Raw genomic sequence first — 16793 nt, 5'->3', positions numbered from 1 at the left:
TTTTTTTTTTTTTTTTAATAGAGTTGTGATGCTGGAGAGCCACTTAGTTCAATCAGGCACACTGACTGAATCCGAAGGCGCGGATTTATATATACTTGCTGGACACGAAGCCAGTTATTAAGATATCTTCCAACTGTAAATGTGCAGACATAATGTGTCACGAGTGATTTGTGATTCCAATGACTGCATATAAAGTAAAATATGACTGAGAGGCAGTGGTCGATGTTGGTAAGAGAATTGCTATTAACCTGTTTTAAAGAGCATATGGATGAAACCAACATATAATATCAACATATATATATATATATACATACGTCATTTGTCACTGTTCTCTATATAGTTATTGCTGCATAGACTGGTTATTTGCCGAGAAAAAACTTTTTAATGAAGATATAGAATTAATGATCTTCGAAGTCTGAAAATGAAGATCATGATGGAACAGATTAAGAAGAAGCATGATATATTTAAAGTAATATGTGAATTCGCCTAAATGCCTGACAAAATAAAACTTATACTAATTTTCTCAAAAAATATCTATATTATTATAAAATTAATATTTTCTTGACATTCTTTATGATAGTAAATGTCTAGTAATCAGTAAATTTAAAATTTGATTTTTAACAATTTTTTCCATTTTTTAATTCAACTTTTTACATTTACGGGTTTTAAACAACTAGAGAACTATTCATATATAACAATATTTACTTATAGATATATGGATACTTATATTTTTAGAATAATTTTTAGATAATATAAAAGATCTTTACAATATGGGAAATAAATTAATTGTATTAACATAAGCTTTTTGTCTAAACTTTATACAAGTTATAGAAAATATTGGCCAAAGATAGTTTAAGTAGATTAATATATTTGAAACGAAGACAACGATTTAAATACAAATTAATTATCAAAAATATATCTATCAAATGGCATTTCCAATATATTTTTCTTGTATGAATAAAAAACGAAAAGAAAAGAAATGTAAAATTAAAATATGTATACTCAATATAATGTATATCCTGTTCTTTTGTATATGTTTTATTTTGGTAGGCATTGGGCTTTTACATCAAAGTTACTTTAATAAGACATTGCGTTCATCAGTGTCTCTAATTTTGGATGATTGTACTATAAATACACAGTATAAATTTGTAAAGTAGTTTATGATGGCAATCATAAATTATTTATTTTATAAAATATGTATCAAAAATTTTAGCTATTAATTCATACAAAACAATCATTTTTAGTAGATTCATAAATTTTTAACTATATGCACCATGGAATGCTTTATGTTTATAATATTAACTAGCAAGTCTAATATTGATAATATTAATTGGAAGTTTAAAAAAGCAATTAAGGTAAAAATTCCTCTCCATAATTTTTTCTTAAAAATATGTGGCTTTGATGGATATATATTATAAATATCCAAAACAATTTCTTCATATTGTACATGAATTCAAATTTTAGGAGCACAATATGTCTATATATAGTATATATTTAAATTTCAATGAAATATATTAGCAACTTACTTCTTCAAGATAATGACATTAAGTGCATTTTGTGTGATGGGTATCAAGACTGGAGAAATGTGATATTTCTCATTTGTGAAAGACTTTTTAATGTGAACTGTATTCAGGAGGAAGAGTGCTGGATGAAATAGAGCTTATGGAACGCAAATATTACGCTAAGTATTTTTGCTTTTTTAAATTAATTTTCGTTTAAAATTTGAGATTTTTTATTTAATCTAAAATAAACAATATAATATTTTATGATTAATTAATTGATATCATTAATAACAATTAATGTTAGTATCAATTGATACTATGTGATATACTATTATAATTTTTTTGCATCATTATAGAGAATAACGTCCGTATCTTTAATTAACAATTGTGCCTAAAAATTTTAGAAATTTATTATTATTATTTATTTATAGAATAGTATTTCTTTTATTTACATTGTGTTAACAATAGTTATTTCAAACTTTTTTGGAATAACATAAAATAAAACGACCAATTTAAATATATCTTTTATGAAAATGTAAAAATTTACATCTTTGCATGCTATAATATAAAATAAAAGATATATTAGAATTTAAATGAAAGAAAAATTTTTAGTTTAAATTGTTATAATAAAATATTATTCTTTTAAAATTTAATTATTTTAAAAATTTTTTAAATATTGCATGTTAAATATTAACGAAAAAGAATAAAACTAAGCTAAACTAAATAAAAAAAAAATTAACTTAAAAATTGCAAGTTGAAAATAATAGGAAATAATAGATTTCTTTAAATATTATTTTAAAATATAGTTCTTATTAAAATGAAACTTATAAAAAAATGTCAGTTATTAATATTAAAATAAATAAAATTTACAGAGAATTAATAGAAATAATAGATAATGTTTCAAAATGAAAGTTTTAGTAATTATTATTCAAAATTTAAGTAATTAAATTAAAAAAGTAATAAAATTAAAGTATTAAAGAAAATAAATTATAAATACTTTTTTATATAGTTTAAATTCTATTAGAATAGATAGATTCATATTTTAATATTATTATCACACAGTAATATTAATTAAATTTAATATAATTTGGCCAAGTATGATAATGAAATATAACTTATAGTAATTAATAATTGAATATCAAGTAAAATTAAATATGTTAAAAATATTTGAATTCAAATATGAATTCAGTGCGCTTTAGATATTATTATTTAGTAAATTTACGAATATCTGGCACTTTTCCATCCATTATTGATATGTCTATAGTTTGCAAACCAAAGTTATTGATTTGCAGTGGCAAGTATGAAATGTAAATTGAAATAAGAAGGATTGAGAGAGTAAAATTATCTTGGAAATGTTGAAATATTTTGGTATTTTATATGAAGATTTGCTATGTAAATAGGTAGGATTACTAAAGAAAGTATTATGCTATGAAAAATTTGCTATAATAGTAACATTATAGTAAATAATATCTGACTGCTTATTGTTTGTGGTAAATAATTATATAAATATTTTGTCTATTGCTAATAGCATAAGTGGTGTAATTAAACTTTTATTACAATTTATTTTTTTTATTATAAGTTTAATTATTTTATTTATAAAATGTTTCTTTTTAGCAATCATCAGATTTTTAATTTAAACATTTTTTAACAAACAAAGAAACATTACATTTTATTTTAATACAAAATAAAATATTATATTACACATATATTATATTACATGGTTACTACTAAATGTGTACCACTTATGTTAAAGCAAAATTAAAGACTTAACATTAATGATTTATTATCATGAAGATAAAGTAAAATTATGCTTAATTAAAAAATATTTTATGCTGAATATTTTAAATGATAAAAAATAGACATGATAATGTGTTCACAATATGTCCAAGATAGTTCACTTTATCATTTTAAATATCACTCTTGTCTTGTGTATTACTTTTAGATATCAATTTCTATATATTTGTTCAATGTTTCATTCCAAAAAGTGAACTAGAATTTATTTGTTTATTGTAAAGCTTACGTGCATGCGAGCGAACACGTACAAAGTGATAATTAATTAGTTTAAGTCCTATTATTAAATGCATTAATTAAATACATTTGCTGAATTAATAACGATTTTTAAAGCATTAAGAGCATCTTAAGCATTCTTAAGCATTCTTAAAGTAATACTAGTAAGTTTTTTAAGAGAATATATACAGATATAGCTTTTTAAAGACAAGAGAGATGTTTCTTCAGGGAATAAGATTAAGCAGATCCATATATCAGTATATTTACTCGTTTCTGTCAGCAATTTAGTATGCAATTACAATCAGTGCTTGAGCAATCAAATGTGAAATGTTTAATCAAATTATATAACAACATAATTAGAGAAGTCTAATAAGATGTTGTTTATATGAATTGATAGTTCTTGTACAGGAATGGTATGTAAAGCAATGTCTTCCTTGTATTGCTATGTTAAGCATATACCATTAGAAGATATTGAGTGCTCGCAATGTGGGCATTTGAAAGAAATTGTTTTGTATTATTTATCAATTTTAATTTTACTAATTATTTAATATATTCAATTTCGTTTATTGTATCACTCAAGTTATTAATTTACTTTTCATTTTTGTTATTCAATACATAAATATAGAAATATTAGATATAGAATATTAAATCTTTTACATATAGTATATAGGATGTTAATGTATTCATGGGATACCTTTAGAAGATTTCTAAAATTTTTAAATGAATAAATTCTAGAGATTAAAGCAAATGCAAATTTGGTATACAAAAATGTTGATTAAGACTTATTGATTAAATTATAAATAATTAAAGTTTATGTAAAGAAGATAGAAATGTGAATTGTTTCATTACACCCTCATTATACTTTTTAGTTTCGCCTCACTTCATCTAATGTGAACTTAAATTATTTATAATTTAATAAATTAATAAATAAAGCCTTAATCGACATTTGTATGTTAATTTTTATATTTGTATTATTCTCTAAAATGATTGTTCAAAGTATCACAGAAAAATATTAACATCTCATATACTATACAAGCATTTACAAAATGAATATTTTTTGTAAAAAATTATTTTAAAAAATTGTTTAAATTTTAATTGTACAGTATATTTTGTTTTCTGTATACATATAATCAATATTTTCAAATTTTTTAAAGATAAGTTTCGGGTAAATGTACAATGGTGTGATATAGATTACTAGAGAACTAATGAAAGATAAAAATTCTATATACTTTCGATGCATTCAAAATAGATGTATTTGAATGTTATGTATGAAAACATTTTTAATGTTTTATACACATATGTCTTTTTAATAATTTTTGTCGAAAGTGTAAAAATTTACAATAACAAAAATTGAATGTTTATTTCGATAAGTCGTAAATAATGATACTGCAACGTTACCTGGCAAATTTTTCTATTATTATGAAGACAATAATTTCATTCATGACATAAAAGTGCAAAATGCATATACTGGAAAAGTGCAAGAATGTTTATGCTAACTTCTGAACAATGGAAAAAAATAAGAGAAAAAAAAATAATAATTATATAAATACTCAATGACAGACCAACTATTAGAAAATATAAATTTAGGAGAACAAAAACAGAAAAACTCAGAAATATATTACATGCAAATTTTACATATCCATATTCTACTTATGACCATAAAATTTTAAATAGATTTTTCAAGAGTGTTTTGTTGAATGTACTGCATAGCTGAAGATATTTAATTTTTATTGAATCTTCCTGTATATGTATGCTATGTACATATAAAATTAAAATTGTTGGTTTCATAAAAAAAATTTATATTTTGTATAGGTATTAATATTTTTTATGTAACCAACAATATTTTTGTTTAATTCACACATAATATAGCTCTATTCTATAGCAGTAGGACAAATAGTACGATAACATGTACCTGTCCATATTGACCAGATTAATGACTTTGCCTCTATTAATAAATAAAGAATATAAAATTATCTGAAAGTATTACAGTGTTATATTTACAGAAATATAAAAAGTAAATATTTTTGTTTTATATTTTGTAATACTTTTAGATCTTATATTCTATATAATTTTATTTTTCTTATTTTTTTAATAACAATAATATTATGGTATCCCGAGAGTGATACTGATGAAATTGTAGTACTTATTTTATTTATTATATTTTTTCTTAATTAAGAATTCCTAAAGAATTTTTTTGATTTAACTTTTTTCATCATTTTTATTATTTTTTTATTTTATTTCTTTCAAAATTAAGTAGTTCTGATTTAATAAAAATACAGTTAATATAGAATTACTCTCAGGATTCATAAATTGTGAATTTTCACAGGTGCTGTTCTATCATCAAGTTATAAAAGTTGATTTGGTTTTCTGTTCAGCTATGTATTATGTTTTTCATTAAAAAATATATGTAAATATGTAAACCAAAATTGGAATATTTTAAGAGGCAAATTCGTATTGTAAAAATGACGATACGACTTAGAAAAAATGAGACAAAGAAAAGGAAATGCGCGAAAAAGAGAGGTATATATAAATATAAATATATATATTTAATAAAAAATGTCCTTCGAAGAAAAAATATAAGTTCAAAGAAATATAAGAATTAGCGTAAACAACGATATCGAGATTTCGTTAGTTTGTGCTATTTCATAAGAGAGAAGAAAAAGAAAACTATAATTATCAATACTCTCAATAATATGTTATTAACCAAAGTTTTAGTTGCGAATAGAAACAATAATGAAAATATTCTTACGAATGAAATTAAAAAAAAAAATGTATTATTATCATATAAATAAATTCTAGCTTTAGAAAGCTTCTCGATAAGATGTTGTATAGAACAAAAGAAATAAAATAATTCATTAAAGTTTTTGTGCATTTGCAACAATATTTTTCATACTCCTTATAAAAAATATTTTCTAGCATCTTAATATTTTATGAAATTTTTTGAAAACTTGCACAAGATTATGATCATATTTTAAATCCTTTTTTATATCATTTATTGAATTATAAGGAGTTCAAAAAGTAATTTGATTGGAAAACATTGATATCTTAATATTTTAATGAAGCAAAAGTTTCTACACAAAGTTTCTTTATTTTACAATGTTGTTTTGTAATCTTCTTTGTTTTTTCTACATTGTCATTAATGAAATTTATATATTTTATTTAAAAACGCGTTAGTAAATGGTATTATATTATATTAAATATAAACAGACAAAATAGAAGAAATTTTTTAAATTATGGAGCAATCGAATAACATTTATTTCAGTACTTATTATATAATGATTTTGTTATTAAAAAATAAAAAAAAAAACAATAAGAAATGATTTTTATGTCAAGAGTATCATAATAATAAAATATTTTTTCTTACTATGTATAAGAATTGTTTTATATAAATGTAATTATTATATTTCTGTACAACATCGATCGCAGAAACTTTGTAAACAAAATAAATCTTAATTTATTCTTTATATTTATATATGCAGCAGGAACTAATGGAGATTTGAAAAAAAAAAATTTTTAATTGAAGATAATAATCAATTAATGTATTATATAGTTGCTACAGTTGTATATAATGTGTATAATGAACGATCTTATTTTTCAGTTCATTAAATTTTTCATTTTTTAATTAATTTTTTAATTTTTCTTCTTTTTTGTATACATGCAGTATTGCAAAACTAATTTATGAATATAATGTATAATTTACTCTTGTATTTGTAAACATGACTAGCCGAAGTCTCTTGTAAATAGACATTTCTCGTAATAAAACCTACCTGAAGTAACATTTACATCTAGTGAAGATCTAAACCTTTGATTATATTTCTGAATTAAATTTAATTTTAATAATTTTTTTATATTTCTATTGAAAAAAAATAACAAAAGAAAACAAAAATTGATAATAATTAAGTTGATTGATTATTTAGATATTAGTTTTTTAAATAGTGTAATTACAAATAAATCACAAACTCATTTTATATCATATTATTTTATTATTGTCTAATTATTAAATATACGATAGATTCTTTTCCGTTTTAAAAAAGAAATGTAATAATATGATATTTAACTTGTTAGGTTCTACTAATAAATAAAAGATAATATTTTTTTAACGAAATTATTATTGAAAAATAAAATAATGTTGAAATCCTAACAAGTTAATGCAAGTACATTAACGATTGAAATATTCAGTCGATATGTACATACATATATCGATTTATAAATCTGACTGACGACATTGAAATATAAAAATTTATTATTCTTTTTTTTTTCCTTTTTTCTTTTTTTCTTTTTTTTTTTTTTTTTTTTTTTTTTTTTTTTTTTGAAAAAATTTATAACAATACAGGGCGATCATTTTTTTGATAAATTTTTGATTATAATAATTCACATTATAAACATTTTTTTTTTATTAAAAAAAAATAAATTTTATTTAAATATTTAATAATTATTAACTCATTAATTCTTTTTTTCTTATATGAAGATTTTAATTTCAACAATTTTTTTCAATTATCCTGTATTATTAATATGAAATTTATATATAACATTACGACATACGATAATTGAAAATTGGTTATAATGTTTTGTTTTTTTATCACTAATTTACGAAATATAAGAAATTATTCGGCAGTATCTGTTTTAATGTTGTACGATATACACGTGCGCTTCAACACTAGAACTTCATATTTGCGCGAGAAATAATTTATACAAGGCACGAATAGTAGTAATACATTTCGGTGAACGTAATGTGTACATAATAATATTTTTTCCATTGAAATATTTAACATTTTATTAATGTTATTCTTTATACAATATCTTGCTTTTATTTATTTTCAATCTTTCTTTTTTTTTTTTCTATTGTACTAATACAATATAATCTCAAAGATTGTACTTTGCAGATCACTCAAAAATAAACTTTACTAGTTTGTGATTATGCAAACGAATATTATTAATCTGAATAATAACTATTTAATCCTTTCGAATATATATTTCTAAAAATTTTTAATTATTATATTTTTCTATCACGCATATTTTTTTTATTAAGTATGCAAATTAAATTCTAAAATCTACAATGGGATCTACTAATTTCAAAAGGATTAAGAACATTAACAAACGTGAAATTCCCGTGTTCAAAGCTTCAGTTACAAGATTTGTACATTTTCATTGGCATTAAATTATGTTTCAATGTGACCTTGTAACTGATCCACTATTTTTTTTACCCAACCAGCTTGGCTTTGTCCCGCCGATACATCGTCTTTTTCTTCGCCACAGTTCTGTGCGCAATTATTTTGTAAACTATTTTTAGAACAATACATTCCATTTTCAGATACACAAGACTTCTCCAAAACTTTACAGTCCAATTCTTGCTGTTCTTTCAAGAAAACTGATTTCACTTTCAAATATTCAGGTTTTTGAGCTATATTAGGTTTATACTTTGTTATTGCAACATTGTTTCCTGAAGGATTTATCGTTGTAATTGATTCTGTTCTTTTTTTCGCTGGGACAGGTGGTGCCAACTTATTCTTGAATGGCGCACAATCCTCAAAAGGTTGATTTGAAAGTGGCCTAGCCACCAGAACTTCTTCGATATCGCTAAATATTGCACTATCCCGGAACGCGTCATCAACGTCTGCATCCACATAGTTCTCAATCGTCTCGAATGATTTTTCATAAAAGCTATCCGTTTCACTTTCTCGGTTTTCTATACTTTCTTCATCTTCCTTTTTTTCTTCTTTAGCTTGAGACTGACTATTCATTAACTGACGTTTGCTTTCGAAAAATAATAAAGCTGGATCTGCATAATCAGACTGAGCAATTCGAGCACCTAGACTTGAACTTCCTTGCTTATAATACAGTGAAGGAATTCTTAAATCTGAACTTCCTTTTGCTGTACATCCCACAAACTCCTCTATATCTGAAGAAGATTCTCTTGATTGCTTCATCTTGCTTTTCTTCTTTAACTTACCTGTACTTAAAGAACGAAAGTATTTGGTCCTTTCTAATTCTTCGTTACACTCTAAAGTCTCTGTACTCATAGTATTTCTTAGACCCTGAAGACGATTTCCAGCTTTAGAAAGAACATTTTTAAATATGGTGCTTCCACTATTGTTCGCTCTATAGATTTTGTGATCAGGATGTATATTTGTAATTGTAGAAGATATATGAATCTCCGAATAAGCGTCTGTTAACGTATCATCCAAAGAACAAAAGAATGTTGATGTAGAAGTTGAAACAGAAGTTGGAAATTTAGCGATTCTTCCTTCTGGTTGGCATGTAGCAGCGTATCTTTCCATATCTTCTAAATTAATTTCTGCTGGTTTATCTGAAGCTATAGTAAATGGTCTCTCGCTCATAGGTTTACCATCTCTCTGTAAAAAGCGTGATTTTGTTACATTCTGATTGGTATTAGGATGGATTTGGAAACTACGTGGAAGAGAACCGCATTTTTGAGGTGAAACTGGTAATCCTTCACATAATTTAGTTAACCAAACTGCTGGACGAGTTGGACTATCATTTCCATCCAAGTCTTTTTCTTCTTGTAAAACTTCCCACACATGCTGTAAGTTATCATAGTTTCCAAAACCTTTAGATTGTTCCTTATTAACTTCATTTGTATATTCATTATTTTCCGTTTTATCTTTATCGTTTTCTACAATTTGAACTTCAATCTCTTTCGGAACTTGAGCTGTAGATGGTTGAATAATTGCTTCTTCCTTTCTCGAATTTGAATTGTCTCTTATTCTAAGCGCAGTCTTGATAATTTTACTTTCCGTTACAATACTTTGTTTTTTAAATGCTTTCGAGATACTTTGTTTCTCAAACAACGCTTTCTTTTCTTGTACAAAATTAATCTTATTTTTCGAATTACTATCCACTGATTTATTATTTTCAGTTTTATTTAGATTATCATATAGCAGTTGCAGACTAGATTGATGGTCACGAGTTAAAGATAATGAGTTCCAAGTATTATTCGTTTTAACAAAACGTTCTCGATGGCCTGTTCGAATACGCGATATCCTATTATTAATTGAATTATGTGCAATATAGTTTGTGTTTTCTGAATCACTTTCAGTAGATGCATCAGTTGATTCATCAGAAATATGTTTATTAAAACGTTGTTGTCTGACATTAATTATACTGTTCGTTCGTTGTTTCTCAAGAAGTTTTTGAAATTCTTGATTTTGCATCAGAATATGGCCAACTATTTCCTTAACTGTTTGAGTCTGTTGTTCATTATTGTCTTTGGTTTCGGACGATAGAGAGTTTGCATGCTTATCGTTTTCGATAATCGCGCACTCGGTTTCAACTGTGGCTGATTCTGTATCACCTGTATCTTCTTTTTGCTCTTCATCAGATTGATTAAGACATACATAAGATTGAAAGCCTGGTTCTGATTTCCTTCTCCAACCAGTAAAGCGATCCTAAACAAAATATATATATTTCTCATAGTCATCATTTCTATATTTGATAAAGAAAAATAAAATAACTTCTTTTTGAAGTTTTTACAAATTTAAATACCTTAACTTTTGACCCGCGTCCATCTGAACTTTTAAATCCTTCTCTAGAATCATTGATGCTAGAATCTTCGGTTTGATTTTTTCGTGACGATGCTGGAGAATCCTATTTAAAATAAAAATTAAATTAAATATAATGAAAAAAATGAATGTATGAAAAAAATATTTGAAATTATTTTTACCTCATTTGTAGTCTCAGATTTTCTACCACTTTTTTTAAATTTCTGCTTTAGTCCTGTTTCAGATCTTCGTCTCTCTTTTTCCTGTTTCCGTTTTTCTAAATACTCTGGTGCAGAATACTGCTTTTTCGTCAATCCTCTATCTGCCAAAGCCTCTTCTAAATGATAACAATTTTATTATCATTATATATTTTATAATAATATTGATTATAAGATATTATTGAATTATTTAACACGTAAACATACCTTCTGGTTGCGTCTGGCCAAGCTGTAAAACCAATTGTCTCGCATGCGAAGGTATAACTGCATTATAATTTTCTAAAATCACCCTTTTTATTTGTAAAGTCCATTCTCTCTTTTGTTCCAAATTTCGTGCCTGATAAAAATAAATATATTATATTTAATTGAAAAGATAATAATTTATAATTATGTATAAATATTATCTTACTTGTAAAGTATATTGCAATCTAGGATTATTAAAAGGAATTACGTGAAAACTAAGTGATTCGCCTGGTATGCTTTCAATAAGCATTAAATTTGAACACTGTAAAATAATAAAATTAAATGTATATAATACAAAATATTAATAAAATAATTTTATATATTATATAAAAAAAATAGAATATTACCATAATATGAGCTTTGTAGACTAGAAGCCCATCTTCTTTCTTTTTAGTAAGCAGAAGCATGCGATCAAATAAGAAAACGTGTCTAGGAGCTTTTGCCCCCCGCATTCTGAATCTTCCTTCCGCTACCAACTCTCCACTAGTAGTTAAATCTGGACCAGGCCAGCCATACAAAAGGGACTGAATTTCTTGAACACGCACTGCGTGCTCGTGTCTTCGTTTCATTGCGTTTATATGCTTTGCAATATCAGTCATGGCAGCTAAAGCCGCTTCAATCGCTTTGCTACCTTCAGTCTTATTTTCTCTTACTTCACAGTCTGCTGCATATTCTTTTGATAAGTTCTGTGAATAATCAAATGTTGAACTTTTATTCATTCGTGTCATCTCAGATCAAAGATTCTCAATTTTTTATAAATATATATTACCAAAATCAAAAATTCCGATTCCACTACCAAATTATGATATATCATCAAAATATAGAAATATAACTTATAATTACTAACTTATAATTACACTATATTATAATAGTGTCGTTTTTTAATTTTAGTATATTTAAAATACAATTTTCTAATAGTTATCATTAAAAATAATTATTATATACTAAAAAAGTAATTTTATTATGCAATTGGAAAAAAAATGAATATTTATACTTTTACTTAATTATCCAAAATAGTATATAATATATATTTGGATTATTTGAAATTATTCTGAATTGAAAATAAGAAAATGAATTTTTTGATCAAATACATTGTAAAAATTATCTACATATTATTCAGTTGTCTATTTCTGTATCACCATTTGAGAATCTCTGATCTAGAGACAAAATTGAAGATATAATTTACCTCCAGAAGTAAGTGATATTTGAGAATCCTCTGAACAGGTGTCAAAAGGAATGATCCAAGAGGTAATGCATGTTTTAATGCAGCTTGTCTTTCTTGAAATGCGCATGCAGTTTTTTCTTGACTCATTAGATCGGTCAGAACGGAAACTGTGCTAAAATAAATTGTAATATTAAGCTATGGACAGAATAAACTAAATTTTATTAAATAGCAATTCAATCCAATAATTTTATTGTTAAATTTTACCTTGGATAATTAGTACAATACTCTGTATACACTTTAAATCCTGATTTGTGCTTTATGAATGTATTAGCCACACTAACTGGATCTAGACCACATTCCTCTATCTCTTTCAGGAACTCTCTGAAAATAAAATCAAACATAGATAATAATATAATGTAAGTATTTAGAATTTGTTGTAAAATATTTAATTTACCTGTTAAACTCAAAAATATCCTCAATATTACTAAATAAGTTACTCAGCTGTGTTTGATCCATAAACGATGCCGAATCATTTCTCCAAAATATAAGGTAACCCTAATAAAATCAATAAATTAAGTTTTATGATTTTATATTTCTATTAATTATGTTTTATAGCAATATTTACCTGGATAACTTGTCGTAGATGTTCTACGTATATCGCTTCAGTATCGACTATCTCAAGGAGTACCCTTTCCATAGGATTTCTATGGGGATCGCAGTAACGTGGCCTATGAGATAGTGGACTCTCCTCTGTACTATTTCTTCTTTGATCACTGTCATCGTCTCCTATTCGACAGTTTGTCTCTGATACTGTCACTACTCCACTATCTCCGGAACCTGTCCATTTTATCATTTATTTATTGAGATCATATTAATTTAAATTTATTTATCTTTATTATAGATTTTTATTTATTTCTGTTGTATTTATTTGAAATTTTTTAAAAAATTCTGCATAAATTACAAATATGTACAATCAAATATTACAATGCACAATAACTATCCTAAAAATTAATTTAATTGATTAAATTGATTTAATTGATTAAGAAATTACTTAATTTATTTTCGTTCACATCAAGATTAATATCTAAATAAGAATTTATCTTCTACAACAGAAATAAAATTTTCAAATATGATTTTATCTTTTTAAGCTGGTGGTTTTAATTAATATCAAATAAAAACGAAAGTCAAATAAAAAATATCGATGAAATAATCATTTTCTTATATAATATGCCATCAAATAATTTGTTCAATTCTTCAAATACAAGCATTTATTTGCAATTCATGCCAGGACAATGGTTATCCTTAACGATGACTACGAAATACGGAGAGAGAAGTTTATTGCCATTGCTATTATCATTACTATCATTGCCGTTGATTATGCTACAATCGAAGGAGAAAGTCGAAGGCCTTGGAATCTCTTCCGACTAATACAAACAGATTTCTAAGATATTTTCTTAGTTCCTTAGATTTTAATATTTACTCATTTACTAGTCTATATTGTAAAATTTCAAAATGATTTAGTAAAATAAGATTTAGAAAATAAAAACTGTGTTCAAAAAAAATCCAAGATTCTAAAGAAAAATTAATTTATTGATTTTCTTAAATTAATATAAATATTTTTTTTTAGGAAGAAAAATATAAAGAATAAATAAAAAAAGTATATTTAATTATATTTACGATAATACTCAAAAATATTTTAATGATACAATATATTATCAATGAAGATAAAAATACTCTTAATACTCAATTTAGAAATTGATTGTTTAACACAATAATCTTCATCAATTGATACAATTATATATCTATTTATCCTTTTAAAAGCTGACGACAAATAAAGCTGATTATAAATCTTCACCAAAATCATCTCTGCATAATCTTAATGCATAATCTTTAGTGCTCCCTAGAATCTCTCCAAACAAAGCTTCCAAAATCATTAATTTTCTCAATAACTTCATCAAACCATTTGAAAACCTCACCTTGCGAACTGGCACAAGTGTCTGCCAGCGACTCAACCGATGCCAAATAAGGATTGATAGCGCATGTATTTCCCTGATTGCTGCATCCGCTGGAGGATGTACTGGACGCAACTGAGCTTCCAGACAACGGTCTTCCAGAGTTTCTGCATCGTATGTTATACCTAAGTGGCGTCAGGTTATTGCTTTCGCGTCTATAAGGCTTCTCCTCGACCGTTCTCCTCTCCTCATTTCTATCCTCTTGCTGATTGTTCTTCAATATTTGAAACACATCATTCTTTTTTTCAGGCACAACATCATCGGATACAATAATGTCCACGGTGTTTTCTGGAGGTGTTGGCTGTTCAGCCATAGCGTCATCCGATTGAGATTTGGACAATTCAGGATGGAATTGACCGAATATAGAGCCTCTATGAGATACCAAACTCAAACGCTTTTGCAATGCCGCTGGTATGTTGCAGGCAGACGGAAGTACTACGTGATCGGTATAGCCATTGCCTCGACGAGCTAGCTCGTCGAACATCCCTAACAATTGGGGCACCAGGTCCGTCGTTGTTCCTAAAACATAAAGTTAATGAAAAAAATTAGGTGGACTGCTGGATGATGGAACGAAGTTATTTTGCAATTTGTGAAATAACAATCAGTGTATTATAAATATATTAAATATTTTATAAATTGATTAACCAACAAAATCTATGATGAACGAGATATCTCTTATCGATTGAATTAATGAAGAATGATGAAGAATTAATGCATTGAAGAAAATTTTTGGTATTACTGAGTTTTATTTCAGAATTACTTCAATGTTCGGTTTTATTATTAATTAATTCGATATTAATTCATAAAGAACATAAGAAAACGGTTTAGTGATCCCTAGGACCGCTATAATATCTAGGGATTAGATCTTCACGATGATATTCAACAGTCTTATATTTCATTATATTTATTCTCGTTTTAACTAAACGTTTTAACTAAAATTTTAGATTCAAAATATTCTTAAAAATTTTATATTATTATAATATATTTATTGCAAAAGATATTTTACGTCAAAAGATCTAGTAACCATTTCACAACAATGGAAAGTACCAAAATCTGGTTGTAATATCTCCACTTAATCATCAGAGATAGAAAACAATTTTATTAACTATCCTTCCACTCGATACGAGATAAAATCGAAAGAAAGCTAGAGAATTATATGCATTTTACTCCACCCACTGACAATCTGATTTCGCACGTGTAATAGGGAATTTCGTTTATTGCGAATATCGTGTGTCTGGTAAACAGAAAGCTCGTGCTTTTACTTCGAGAGAAGCATAACAATATCGTATAAACAAACGAGCAGCCTTGATGGTTTCCAATTCCCTACGAGGCAGACGTGAATCAACTGGTCCAATGAACTTGTACACGCGCGGTTTTTGCATTTCGCGCGCGCTGAAACACTATAGGGTGATCCAAAGAGAAAGTCCCCCGGCGAAAGTGGCGGATTTTTAAGTTTTCTCAAATAACAATCTAAGATTTTTTTTTAACTTGGATTTCAAATCATCAATCATTCAACTTCAACCAATTTGTGGATTTCAATTTTTTTTTTGAAAATTAATGATATTTTCGGTAAGTCTTTTATTAATAATTTTATAATTAGTAACTAGCAATTTCAAAATCTGTGAATTTCTTTTCTCATAATATTTTGTGATTGATAATTTTTTTTGGATATTTTTTTTCATCAATATAAATATCTAAGAATGTTTTTATTGCAATTTAACTTGACTCTGCACGTAAGACAATTGACTCCATAGGGGGTTCCCAGTTTATGTACGAAAAAGTTTCAATGGTAATGAAACCCAGTAAAATATACTGAATACCCTCGGCCCAAGACCCAGAGCAGAGGAAGTTATTCTTTCAGGATTTGCAGCTGTGTCGAGCATAAATGCAAACACGGCTCATAAAGAACGCGCAAAGAAAGCAAACCGTATTTTTGCATCGTGGGATTTATCGGTGGGCCAATTTTCTTACATTAGACATTCACTCTCACACAAACGTTCCACAAATGTTCCTTCCCTAAAATTCTTCTACTTTTTCTTTTTTATCTCCATAAAAAAAATTCCTTCTTTCAAACACACTATTCAATTATACTCGATCGAAAATATTAATTTTACCAACATTTATATTATTTTTTCTTTCAAAACTCT

At 25.9% G+C, this 16793-nt stretch overlaps 2 protein-coding genes across 12 annotated transcripts in view; one reads left to right on the top strand and one right to left on the bottom strand.

The window, feature by feature from the left end:
- Window positions 1-6160, top strand: part of LOC102679521 (mitogen-activated protein kinase kinase kinase kinase 5) — a 14336-nt gene extending 8176 nt beyond the window's left edge. For 7 of the 9 annotated variants that reach the window (XM_006607688.2, XM_006607686.2, XM_006607687.2 and 4 more), the window contains one exon: window positions 22-1246. In XM_006607688.2, the coding sequence (XP_006607751.1) occupies window positions 22-121 (100 nt within the window). In that variant the 3' untranslated portion in view covers window positions 122-1246. Of the gene's footprint in view, window positions 1-21; window positions 1247-5835 lie in introns of those variants that run through there. The other 2 variants (XR_004149995.1, XR_420576.2) reach the window with 2 other exon arrangements.
- Window positions 6161-8314: 2154 nt separating this feature from the next.
- LOC102680830 overlaps window positions 8315-16793 on the bottom strand; it is a 57643-nt gene continuing 49164 nt past the window's right edge. For 2 of the 3 annotated variants that reach the window (XM_006607689.2, XM_031509094.1), the window contains exons 2-12: window positions 14611-15165; window positions 13260-13471; window positions 13089-13189; window positions 12899-13015; window positions 12656-12806; window positions 11817-12155; window positions 11636-11731; window positions 11434-11563; window positions 11191-11345; window positions 11013-11114; window positions 8315-10915 (exon numbers count right to left, since the gene is read on the bottom strand). In XM_006607689.2, coding sequence (XP_006607752.1) covers window positions 8669-10915; window positions 11013-11114; window positions 11191-11345; window positions 11434-11563; window positions 11636-11731; window positions 11817-12155; window positions 12656-12806; window positions 12899-13015; window positions 13089-13189; window positions 13260-13471; window positions 14611-15165 — 4205 coding nt within the window. In that variant the 3' untranslated portion in view covers window positions 8315-8668. Of the gene's footprint in view, window positions 10916-11012; window positions 11115-11190; window positions 11346-11433; window positions 11564-11635; window positions 11732-11816; window positions 12156-12655; window positions 12807-12898; window positions 13016-13088; window positions 13190-13259; window positions 13472-14610; window positions 15166-15822; window positions 16147-16793 lie in introns of those variants that run through there. The other variant, XM_031509098.1, reaches the window with a different exon arrangement.

The sequence above is a fragment of the Apis dorsata genome, unplaced genomic scaffold, assembly GCF_000469605.1.
Source record: "Apis dorsata unplaced genomic scaffold, Apis dorsata 1.3 scaffold_10, whole genome shotgun sequence".
NCBI lineage: Eukaryota > Metazoa > Arthropoda > Insecta > Hymenoptera > Apidae > Apis > Apis dorsata.
This window is presented reverse-complemented; position numbering and strand designations above follow the sequence as displayed.